Source organism: Chrysemys picta, chromosome 1 (genome assembly GCF_011386835.1).
Source record: "Chrysemys picta bellii isolate R12L10 chromosome 1, ASM1138683v2, whole genome shotgun sequence".
NCBI lineage: Eukaryota > Metazoa > Chordata > Testudines > Emydidae > Chrysemys > Chrysemys picta.
Genome location: NC_088791.1, coordinates 127,131,970 through 127,144,961, shown reverse-complemented (window position 1 = coordinate 127,144,961; position 12,992 = coordinate 127,131,970). Strand labels below are relative to the sequence as shown.

Below are 12,992 nucleotides of genomic sequence, written 5' to 3'. Positions count from 1 at the left end.
GTTAAACAGTATGTTTACTTCATTGATACTAAAAATAATTGATAACATTTAGGCTTGTGTGTAAGATCTGATATACATGGGTTGTATTCTTCTTTTAGAGGATACAGTAACATTCAGAGCTGTCAGTCAAGATCCAGATTGCTTAAGCTTCTCCCATTTTTGCCACCAGAAAGCTATACTTTGGCCTGAAATGTATATGGCTTTATTAATTGCTTCCTCATCTGTGAAAGGTTGATCATTTCTTAATTTTGTTATCTTAAGTTTGGAAGACTGCTTGACTTGTGTCATCCTATCCATAAAAAATATCAGCTGGCTGTTACCAAAGTCTTCGGCAAGTACATGAGTGCCATTGTTGTGGCTACTGAAAAAATAGCAAGGGATTGCATTCGATTCCTAAAGGAGGAAAGAGCTGAGCCTGAAACATTTCTTGCTTTGGATTACCTTGATGTAAGTTTTTTTCTTTTCATCAGCAAATTCAGTTTTAAGATTGCTTAAGGTAGAATTTAAGTTGTATATGGATATATAAAATCAAGTGTTTAAGCATAAATAAAGCTATTGTAGAGACATTATATGCCTCAAAAGGTTCTTGACTGCTATAAAAACTAAAACCCTTGCCTTTTCTGCACTGTGTACTTAAGACCCTTTATTGTAATTCTGTCCCTTGGTTGCTCCTCCTCATGTAACTGGTTTTACTGTCTTTGGTATGTATTAAATCATGCTTTTATAAACTAGTTCCTTAAGCCATATAGTAAAATGGATCTGTCCCTAAACTTGTAGCATTTCAGAGAAAACTACTATAGAGGCCTGCAATTCAGACTTGTCCCCCAGGCCATCCATAGTTTAGTATTCTATCCCAATATGGAAATTTGTTTGCGTTGTAGTTTGGCCCCTGAAAGAGCTGAGATACCAAGGTCTGCTATATTTTGAAAAAACATTTCTAGCCTCTTTTTGTATTTACTAATACAATTTTAACATAAATTCAGCCTATTGGAAACCGATTTATTCTATAGAAAGAATACTTTACTTCTGAAAAAACAACAAGGAGTCCGGTGGCACCTTTAAAGATCTATGACAGAATCATTGTTCCCATGTTAAAATTGAAAACCTGTTATTTTGCCTTTTAAATTTGATATAAGCAATCACTATTCTAGGCACTGATTCAGGAAAGCAATTATGTGTTTTGCTCAATAGAGATGGTGTAGTAGGTCCTAGCCGGGGCTCGACCCTTCCGGGCAGGAGGGGAGCCACACCGACTCACTACAGTGGGAACAAGCAGTCAGTTAGTCCTGTAACTCCGGCTCTTTGGTGCAGAGTCGGAGCAACCACAGTTAAAGCTCAGGCCCTTGACTGCAGGGGGCTGAGCGAGCAAGCAGTTCAGGAACCCAGGCCCTGGATCAGGGCGGGGCAAACACAGTTAGGCTCAGGCCCTTGTTTGCAGGGGCTGAACAAGCAGATAGTTCAAAGCCCAGGCCCTGGATCAGGGCGGGGCAAACACAGTTAGCTCAGGCCCTTGTTGCAGGAGCTGAACGAGCAGATAGTTCAAAGCCCAGGCCCTGGATCAGGGCGGGGCAAACACAGTTAGCTCAGGCCCTTGTTGCAGGAGCTGAACGAGCAGATAGTTCAAAGCCCAGGCCCTGGATCAGGGCGGGGCAAACACAGTTAGCTCAGGCCCTTGTTTGCAGGGGCTGAGCGAGCAAATAGTTCAAATAAGGCACGCCTAGGCTTCCGTAGCCGAGCGGTGGGTGAGGGGGAAGCCTGCCACCCGTGCGGAGGGTGGCAGGGGGGAACGCAGGCCCACCCACTCCACTGCGTTCCAGCCCGGGGCCCTAACAGCGGTTGCTGCCGCTGCTGGTCAGTGGGGTATCCAGACCGCAACACACTGACATAGGCTCACACTCTGTTACAGCCAGACCGGGGTCGGCTACCCCCGGGCTGCTTCCATGATCCCCCTCAAAGCCTACCTCATTCGTCGCGCCAGGATCGGGCCAGTCCATCTGCATGGGCTCCTCTCGGCCCGGGCTCGGCGGCAAGTCCGGTAGCTCTGCCGGGAAGTCCGGCCAATGGTCCTCAGGCGGCTCCTCGGGATAGCAGCAGGGGCGAAGGGGTTCGGGTCCAGTCTCACCCTCAGGGTTAGTGGGGTGCGGTTCCCAGGGATTCTCCCAGTGGCGGGCGTGAACGGGCTCCGGCGGCTCCTCCTCGTAGCGGGCCCGGGGTAGCTCAGGCCATAAATTTGTATGCATCTTTGATTGTAGATTTTTAATGTTACTTTAATGCATGTTTTGTCCAGTTTTTATTTACTTTAATAAATGTAAATTTTGTCTTGTCAGAAGGCACAAGTATGAGCGAAAATATGGATGTTTGTTGTTAATTTTATTCATACAGTATACTATCCCACCAAAGTACTTGTATCACATTACGACAGGTTTCAGAGTAGCAGCCGTGTTAGTCTGTATCCACAAAAAGAACAGGAGTACTTGTGGCACCTAGAGACTAACAAATTTATTTGAGCATAAGCTTTCGTGGGCTACAGCCCACCTCTTGGGATGCATAGAATGGAACACACACACACACACACACACACACACACACACACACACACACACACACACACACACATGAAAAGGTGGGAGTTGTCTTACCAACTCTGAGAGGCCAATTAAGTAAGAGAAAAAAACTTCTGAAGTGATAATCAAGATAAGAAGTGTGAGAATACTTACAAGGGGAGATAGATTCAATGTTTGTAATGGCTCAGCCATTCCCAGTCCCTATTCAAGCCTAAGTTGATTGTATCTAGTTTGCATATCAATTCCAGTTTAGCAGTTTCTCGTTGGAGTCTGTTTTTGAAGCTTTTCTGTTGCAAAATTGCCACCCACAGGTTTGTCACTGAATGACCAGACAGGTTAAAGTGTCCTCATACTGGTTTTTGAGTGTTATGATTCCTGATGTCAGATTTGTGTCCATTAATTCTTTTGTGTAGAGACTGTCCGGTTTGGCCAATCACATTATTTCAGCTACTTCTCCAGAAGATTGTTTTTGCTTTTTAGATTAAGCCCATCAATGAAAAATTAAGGGAGATAAAAGGATCTAAAATGATGATTGATGTTGTACAGACTCCATTTACACCCCTGAAAAAAGTGATTCAGTTTGTATGTGGGAATGGTCTGGTCTGTGAAACTGTTAAAGAAGCAAGACAGATAGCATTTGATGGACCAGTGAGGTTGAAAGTAAGAAACTGAATTTTGTTTCATATGTTTTTTTCATCATGTGGATTGCAATGATATGTTTAATACCATTTGAAATAACTTGTTCTATAAATATCCTACAAAATATGACTTAACTAAAAACTGTCGTTATATTGCTCTTGCCAACTTACACAGAAAGAAACTAAATTCCCTGAAATTTCACATAACCCATCTCTTTCCAGTGTGGAATTTTTCTGGGAAGCTCGGAGGGAAAAAGTTAGAAAAGGACTCTTTTGCAAATGCTCCTTTTATTCCTTTTGCTTGTTATATTTAAAATGTTTGGCTGAGAAACATAAAATCTGTTTTATTGGCTTTCATGCAGAGAAGTACCTTCATATGTTCTTGAGGGTTTTCTGTGTGAGCATGTGTGGGAGGTGCAGGCAAAAGTTTGCATTATGGTTGAAAGTCTCCCTACTTCATTCTGCAGTTCCTCTCCACTGACGATTATACAGCACAATGGTACATGGGGGTAGCTCCCGGTCACATACCTTCTGAAGACTTGTTAAAGTCTACAGAATGGGAGCCCTGCTTTGATAGTCTACGTTAAATCTTTTGAAACAACACTTTCTTCCTGTGGACCTTCTGTACCAGTCTGATTTAAATTTTTGTTGCTCATTCAAAAACAAGAATAATCCTAAACAAAAAAAATCTTTAAGTAGTTTTGAGTTGAAAAATGAAGATGGAAAGTATGTTTCACTTGTTATCCAGCTGACACCCAAAAATAAGTATACTTTTTTAAAGACCCAACTTTTAGAATATCTGAAAATGAATAATTAAGGGTTCCAACCATGTAAATATAAAATGTATAAAAATCCCATTTCCTGTTCATGGGATTAATTTCCAATAGGCTATAATGCTAATTTATATTAAAACATTACTCACTGCAAAATAACACTACTTGTGTCAGTTACATACTTCTGTAGCTTGCTCAGTATACCTCTGTGTAAACAAGGGTTTTGGGACATGGTCCAACTAAGTATGGAGGTTACTTATATATATGTCGTTACATGCGCTTGTTTGCTCAGATCTTGGTCCATTAGCTGCTAGAGTATTGCAGATGTACAATTCCTAACCCAACTTAGTAGTATTGTTCATTAAAGAAAAGAAAATGTCTTTAATTTTCAGACAGTCTCTCTTGATGGAACTTTATTTTTGAAATCTGGAGTTATCTCTGGAGGGTCAAGTGACTTGAAATTTAAAGCTAGATACTGGGATGAAAAAGAGATGAAAGAAATGAAAGAAAGAAGGGATAGGTTGGTTAATGAACTAAAGGTAAGTCCATTAAATAGGCAATAATATCTTAACACTAAAGGCAAAAATGGAATAAAAGTCATGAATGGGAAGACAGTCTGAGGAACTATTCAGTTTTTGTCAACTTTTAATTTCAAGTTAATTTATTTCATTCCTGATAATTTTATTTTTAATGCAGGATGGAGGTGGCTTGTTGGTCGGAAGTACTGCCTGCCTGATACCTTTGTTCCAAGAGGGAATGCAGTGTGACTGCATGCAGCTGAGCCATTCATTTATTTATCTGTAACCCATACTAACAGTGTAGTTTTGTTTCCCCATCTAGTGGCTAGTTTACTATTTCTGGGGAGATGAGACCAAGCTACTTTCTATGTGGATTACATAGATGGAGAACTGCCTAACTGTTAAGAGCTAGTTTTGCTATAGAAAGTGTTGTGGTATGGTAGGAGCACTTTGAGTCTTTCATCAGAGAAGCTGTTTGAGGCATTGCTATAGTCAAGTGACTAGTGAGAACAAAATTATTAGCATGCAACAGAGAACAATCTTTCATGAATTGTGACTGTAAAACTTGGTTTCATAGCTTCCCTATAGATTTTGTTGGGAGGACCAGAGCAGTAATTTATCAATTTATGCCGTTTTACACTAGAAAGTGAACCATTGTTTGAAAAGCATTTTCGAATATACCCCACACCATCAAAACTTAACTCGATTGTGGTCAGCTGGCTTAACTTTGCTAAATTTGTCTAATTAGACACCCTGTTAAATGGAAGTCATTTATGATCATAAAGATTTTTTTTCTGGCCTGTGATTAGAGCAATTTACTTTTGAGTATGAAGTAGACTTCTGTTTTTAAAACATACATTTTATGTATATTTTCTCAGACCATTTTTGAAATCTGTTTTAGGAATTAATGAAGATCAAACGTAAGGAGACTGACTTGAAACAGTTACAGGCACAGTGCCAGGGAATTCAGACTCGGCTCAAATATTCGCAGAGCGAATTAGAGAATATTAAAAAGAAACACCTTGCTAATTTCTACAAGGTAGTACAGAATAACGAAGCTCCTATTTTTTCCTCTGGTTTTTGTGATCTTAGGTTATAATTTTTATGCTTAATAAACATTGTAGCTAATACTCAATACAATATCCACAAGCTTAGTAGATCTTATATTAATCTTCTTTGTGTAGTTGTTGGAATTATATTTAGCAAATAGTGGTTATGATTAGAGAATTAATAAAATTAGAGAACAAGATTAAGTACTATATTAAAGCAATGAGGCTTTCCTTTAGGAGGTGTTACTGGTGTAAAAAAAAAATGAGCTTGACACTCAGCTAAACTTGATACATAGTAGCCCCCCCAAAAATGATGCATGACTCAGTAAGTCTTAGCTGGTACATTTATTTGTAATTTGCTTTCCATTCTATAGAATTGTAGCCATTACACTTAAATCAACAATAGTGATTTCAGAAAAAAAGTTGTAACTTCTTAACTCAACACAAGATAAATAGCCATAGTGTCAGAAGCATATATTAATAGTTAGAATATCATTCATTTTGTTTAAAGAAACCAATACAAATACTTATTTCCTTCTTCCTCTTTGTAATTAGGAAAAATCTAAGCTGGAAAGTGAGTTAGTAAATATTAAATCACAATATGCTATGCTGAATGAAGGACTTTTACAAAGAACAGAGAAAATTGAAGAGTTTCAAAAGAAAATGAATGAGGTAACACGTTCTATAATGTTCATGACAAATTATGGAGTTATAAATGGCTTTCAGCAACTTCTCTGTAGGGTTGAGAGTGAACTCATGCAATTATTAAACCTTTAGTGTCTGAACAGTAGCTATAGTCTATAGATGTGCTAAAGCACTCCAGGGAACATGCAGCATGCTATACTATTCTACCAGTGATGATATCCTAAAAATTAAAATATTTTAATATGCGTGTTCCAACATCCCATGTTATCAGTTCGTAACCTTAAAATACTGAATCATTTTTATTCAAACCAGAATTTTGTGCTCCCTAAGAGAGTAATGTAGAACAAAATAAAACTAATTTGCAGTTTCAAGTTTCAGGTGGCCTTTTTTCATTTACATAAACACTACAGTTTCCTTTGGAATAAGGAGGGGAAAATTTCCTCTGCTCAAGTAACTTTAAAAATATGCTAAAGCAATTTTGCTGAGACTCAAGAAAATATTCACTTTGGGACTGAGACAAAATGTAGAAGGTTTCAATCCAAAGGGAATTACTTTATTAAAGGAATATTAAAACAGAAACTGGAATTCAAGCTTAACTATAGTGTTTGCCACCATGAAGAAAATATTCTCTATATATCAGAATTCATGGCGGTATAATATAAAGGTTTTATTTGCATCTATTTGAGATTATTGCAATGCTCACACATGTCTCTGTGGATCATCTCAACCCTTTGTCACACCATAAAATTAAGTATCAGAGGGGTAGCCGTGTTAGTCTGAATCCTGTAAAAAGCGACAGAGTCCTGTGGCACCTTATAGACTAACAGACGTATTGGAGCATAAGCTTTTGTGGACATCAGATGCATGTTAAAGTGGGAATTCACCCACGAAAGCTTATGCTCCAATACGTCTGTTAGACTTTAAGGTGCCACAGGACTCTGTCGCTTTTTACATAAAATTAAGCATTTTTATATGCCACATAGAAATTATTTTAGATTTTTTTTTTCAATTTTAAAAAATTAATTGACTTTTTGTATCTCACTACCTATAAAAACAGGTTACTTAGTTACTTGAGTTCTTGAGTCAACTATACAGGGCTTGATAGTTGAAATACAGTTCTCACCAAAAGCACATTTTCCAAGCATGTTGTCATCATTTCCTGTGCAAATAATGTAGTGCTTGATTTTATAGCAAAAGAAAATGTAGATTAAGTATTTCCTAAGAATAGTGTATCTATTGATGGTGTTAAATAAGACTGGATATTGATGTGTTTATAAATTATGTAGTTTTGGGCAATACATTTAACTCTCAGCTGTTTGTAAGAGCTTTTATTTTTCTTAGAGATCCATATTAGCTTGTGCTGCATGTTTTTTAAATTTTGTTCCTCTGATAGGTGCAAAATGGAATACTCACTGTATTTGTATGTGTCCCATTGTCCCTTGAACTTTGTAAGCATAATTTTCCAAATCTAAAACTCATTTATCTGTTTATTAATTTTGGGTCATATGTGTGGGTTTGTAGATATCCATTTTCTAGTCTGGGGAAAGTTTTTTGCTCTTTCCTTTGTCAGTAAGAGTAACCTGTGGTAGGTGTACTGGTGTGATTCCACTGTATCAATGTAGAGAAGGGAGTAGGATTTCTAACAGGGAATAAGCACTCTCCTCTGTGGCACAGAGCTTAGCTTTGCAAAAGAGTTTAGTGGCAGGAATGGGCCTGGAGGATCAGCAGCTCTGCATACCCTGTAGCCTTCTCTTTCCCCATAGAGAGTGGGAGCCATGGGTAGGAGTATGAGGCTAATGTTCCAGTTTGATATCTTGAATTGTCTCTGGAGTAACACTGCTCCTGCTCTGGCACAAATGGCTAAAGTAGGGATTCCTCTCCTCATCCTCTGAAGGTCACCTGCACTGTGTAGTTATTTGGACTTCACACCCACTTTGAAAATTCCCAGTGCAAGTAAATTCCCAGCAGCTTTAAAATACATTGTGTTTCTAAAACTTCTTCAAAATTTTGCCCAATATATAAAAAATAAACTGTTTTAAATTCACGTAAGAGGCATCATTTTATAAAAAAGGTTTAAGTGGTTTGTTTGGATTGTTTGTTTAAAGGTTGAAGATGCTGTATTCCAGGACTTCTGTGAAGAAATTGGGGTAGAGAATATTCGTGTATTTGAGCAAGAACGTGTGAAACTGCAGGAAGAAACTGACAGAAAAAGGTGTTTTTTCAAACAAATGAAAACTGCTGTATGCATTATCAAAACAAGTACACCGGTAATTTAGTAATTGCGATCCTTCCGACAGTAACTATGCCAAGGCCCAAGAGAGTTACTGCAAGGTGTCAGATTTTCTCCATCATAACATATCTAGCAATCCTAACAATATGGTAATGTGTTTATTACTGGGAGTTAGCTTAGGTATACTGTCTGTCTGGGGCTACTACACCAACTGCAATACTAGTCCACAGTGGTGTTTCACAACTAACTGGTTAGATAAGAATATATTACTAATACTGTACATTTGACATTATTACAGTACTACATATATAATATAGCAATAAGCAAGAATAATAGCCTAAAAACTGCCCAGAGAAATGGCTTTATCATTACATTTGTGAAAACATTAACACTATTAATCAAGGTGTAGTGGAGGCCAGTCTGCCTCACTACACGAGGTCACACATTTCAAAGGAGAACCAAATGTAAGGATGTAATGTTTCTATATAGGAAGCACCCGATGACGAAATTAGAACTTCAAACAAGATATTTTCAAATTGGTAACATCAACAATAGGGATTTCATTCACATACTTAGGTGACAAAGGACAAGTTTCTTTCTCAAAGAGGAGAGTCAGAAGCACTGGAGACTGGTGTCCTGTTCCAGGATTGGATATGAAGTCTTTCCTTTATTATCTTATAGACTAAAAACTTGAAATAAAGATTACTGTTCATTTTTGTATCATCTCCTCAGTCAAGCAGACAGTGATTCATGGACCTTAGAGTTGTTAACAGCAAATCATCCTTGCCTGTATTCCAGTACAGATTCCCAGTAACAGAGTCCAATTCCTTTTCTGCACCCAGGTTATTGAGTCGGACATTCTGATATGTTGTCATCTAGGAATTTAGAGGACAAAACACTTCCCTTGCATGTGGTTGAGATTCAAATACTTGTACAGGTTCATAGTTGAACAGGATTTTAAACTTTAGAGTAGCGGACATGCTCCATTTTAAATCCTTGTTTTAGATCTGAGAATTGGGGGTTCAGAGGAGGGTGGTTTTAAACAGCTAATAACAGAAGAGTAAAAGGAGAAGCTTTCTATATTGGTCATGAGTACGTACCTTGTACTGAGAAGCGAGAAGGATTAAACTTTGTGTCACTTCTGTTTCTGAAGGGACAAAATGTTTGTGGAAGTAGTCATCAGTATACTCTGGACTAGTGTGGGTTTTTTGTTACGATTTTCAGTATATCTGCAAGATACTTCATTTCTGGATTGCATACTTATTTTGCAATGGTCATCCTGTGTCTAAATTATCCTGTTAAATTTGGTATGCTTTTTGCATTTATATTCAGTTATTCTGAAGTAAAAATTAATGGGGTACATTTGCTTTGCAGTCTTTTTTTATGAACACTTTTAAATCAGTGCTACTGATTTCTAAGTGTTGGCCAAAAATAATGTTATTACATTATGTTTGGCCAGACTGGAGTTTGAAAACCAGAAGACACGACTGAGCATTCAGCTTGAATACAGTCGTGGCCAGCTACAAAAGTTAGTGAACAAGATCCACATGTTGAAGGAGACAATTCGTAAGGATGAGGCTGAGATTGTCAGGCTAAAGAAGGTAACTGTTACATTACAATGTTCTATTGCAGGAGAGAAGGAAAATATAGAGAATCATAATTTAAATGAACCTGATGTTTATTTATAAATGTTCAGAATATTCAGTTGTATACATTTTAACTTGAAACAAATATGTTAAAATAACATGATATGTGAACTGGAAAAAGTCAGAAAATATTAAGAGCAACCTTTACTCTGCTTCTATATGTGCATTACAGGAATGTTTTTAATGACATGAACACGCAACATGAATGCATCAATGACTATAGATAAACATACAGTTAAAATATTAATAGCACATGGTTGAGGTTCTTTAGCAAGTTTGACTAGTGACAGCTAAACTAACAAGCATTTATATCATGCTTTTCATCTTCAAAATACTTTACACATAGTAAATATAGTCAGCTTAAAATAATTTCAGCATAACTGAGCATACAGAATGGCCTCATATTTTTGTATGAAGTAATTTTTAAAGTTGACTGTACATATGGATACTTTCTTTGTAGCTGGCTTTTCTTAAAATTCACTTTTTAAAAATGGTGAGCATATGCAGTAATAAAAAGTTGCACATTCATACGCAATTAGCATTATTTTATCCCTTTATATTGATAAAATGTTTATCCACGTGAAGCAGTGAAAAGGAGAGTGATGTTGCAGTGTGTTAAATAAAAGATATATATTACTTAGATGTTTATACCACATAAACCTGCTCCATCGTGAGAATGATGCCAGCTACATCTCTATTTTCCACATCTCTCCATTAAAATAAATCAAATCATCATTAAAATATAGCGGAAAGGGTATATTTCTGGAGATGGGGAAAATAATTTAGCATCAAAATAAAATTTCTTTGAAGAGTTGAAAGCATATATTCTTCTTTTGTGATTAAAATCCTTTTACTTAAAACCTGATTGCATGGGCTGTGAGTAAATAGGAGTTTTTGTGTGAGGTGTGAGAAGGATGGAATCCTCTCTCCAATGCTGAAGGAACTTTGGAAGAGGATTACAATAGCCCATGGACTATAATAGAGTCCACAGCATCTGTGCCCCCGCACTCTGTTTTTAGTGGTTTTGAATAGTGGACCCATATAGTCACGAAGCTGCTGGCCATGCCCCCACCTGCACAACACCCCAGTGTCTCCTGTGGATAGGATTGTCTGTGCAGGCTTTCCATGAATGCCTTCTTCCCAGTGCCTTTTAGGCTTCATCCACTCTTACCGAAATCAAAGGCAAAATTCCTATTTACTTCCATATTGTAGGATCAGGGCCTTTGTAATCATAGAGAATGGGATGCTGTTTTAATTTTATCAAAGCAAAGAAAAAGTATCTGAAAGTTCTTTGTGTGTGTGTTGGTGTGGATCTTGCTATATATTCTTTTTGCTAGCGGTGGGGCCACTCATGCATCCTTAGCCTCTTCATGCTCCCATACAAGGACATAAAGGTGTGGCAGCTGTGACCCTCCCTCAGTTCCCTCCTACTGCCTGTGCAGCAGTATGAAACCTAATGCCTGTCTGGCTTGCTGGTGCTTTAATATTGGCTATTCTCATCCAAACTTCATAAATCTTGTGAAGATTCTTTAGAACAGCCTTCATTCTCCTTATTTTAACGTATTGGAACAGAATAAAACCCAAGCTGATTGATTTTCTCTGACGCAAGCTCCCCCTCTACAGACTGCCTTGTACAAGGACATGAAGGTGGTAGACTTAAAATCCACAGGCCTCATGCCTCACTTATCTTATGACATGGATTCCATTTGCATATGGGCACATCAGGCACCTGATCTGGTTTGGCAAATCCCTCATCCCAAGCAGGTGGACTGCACCTCATTCTCCTTTTGGATCCAGGAGTCAAGTGACACACAAGACTGAACTTCCATCTCCTGGAGCAGTCAATGAAGGCGGCATCAGAATCCCGTGGGTTCGAGGACCCTATGCCAGTGAAGCCTGCACCGTCCAGTGCACCACTGACCAGGTGGATGATGCCTAAGAACTCAGCAGAGAATTCTGGGTTGAGCAAAGAGCCAACACAGCATCCATGGCACTGGATTCACCTAGACCTTCAGATCACGCCTCAGACATTGAAACGGCACCGTCTGGAGTCACACAGAGTAATGGGACAGAAGCTCATGGAAATGCTCAGTATGTAGCTCTATGTAGAGAGACACAGTAAGACATTGGGGGGGAAAAAAACCCTTCCTCCCCAAGCCTCACCCATCACTTAAGATGAGTGAAAAAAATAAGAGTGACACCATTGGTACCAGGCTGGATACCAAAGCGCCCCTACATATGTACTGGCACTGAAGGAACAACTGCAACCTATGCCAGATCCATACCTGGCACTGGAGACATTCCTTGGTACCAGCACAAGCCTGATACTGCTGACGTCTTACCCATTGGTGGCATCTATGGAGGAGATACAGCCATCTGTCCTCTATGATTGAGCAGAGAACTGTCCCACATAAGATCCATCAGCGGATCTAAAGACTTAGCCTCTACCACATCAGGATTGGCACTGAGATAGCCCCAATAACCTGCCAGCCACCCATATGTTTACAGGATGCTGCCCTGACCGTTCTGGAAATACTGAGGCCTATCGTTCCAGGTGTCGAGAAACCACTTGCCTCTAATGAAAAAAGGAAAAGATCCTCCTCCCCAGTGATATCACTGACTCCAATAATACCCAAGTTCCAGGAAGAGTGGGACCCAGAGGTATTAATGCAGCAGCAGCAGTCTTCCTCCACACCCTTGTCCCACAGAGGACCTGTCTCTGTCAACTCCAGATGAAACAGTCATTCCAGCACCGATGCTGATCCCAGATGATTTTAGGGCATTTCAGGAGCTCCTGATACAGATCACAGTCACCTTAGAGATCAAGAAATCTAAAAAATTATTTGCTATCCATCCCTGGGACCGGCCAGAATATCTCTTCCTATAAATGAGAGATCTTTAGATTCAGAAAGAGCGCTGTGGTAAATGC

The 12,992-nt window shown here is 38.8% G+C and overlaps 1 protein-coding gene across 7 annotated transcripts in view; it reads left to right on the top strand.

Moving 5' to 3' along the window:
• The window catches only part of SMC1B (structural maintenance of chromosomes 1B), a 78,910-nt gene that overhangs the window by 33,094 nt on the left and 32,824 nt on the right, over window positions 1-12,992 (top strand). For 4 of the 7 annotated variants that reach the window (XM_065570090.1, XM_065570056.1, XM_065570065.1 and 1 more), the window contains 7 exons: window positions 262-447; window positions 3,045-3,224; window positions 4,368-4,514; window positions 5,395-5,532; window positions 6,098-6,214; window positions 8,293-8,399; window positions 9,877-10,018. In XM_065570090.1, coding sequence (XP_065426162.1) covers window positions 262-447; window positions 3,045-3,224; window positions 4,368-4,514; window positions 5,395-5,532; window positions 6,098-6,214; window positions 8,293-8,399; window positions 9,877-10,018 — 1,017 coding nt within the window. The remainder of the gene's footprint in view (window positions 1-261; window positions 448-3,044; window positions 3,225-4,367; window positions 4,515-5,394; window positions 5,533-6,097; window positions 6,215-8,292; window positions 8,400-9,876; window positions 10,019-12,992) is intronic. The other 3 variants (XM_065570074.1, XM_065570081.1, XM_065570046.1) reach the window with 1 other exon arrangement.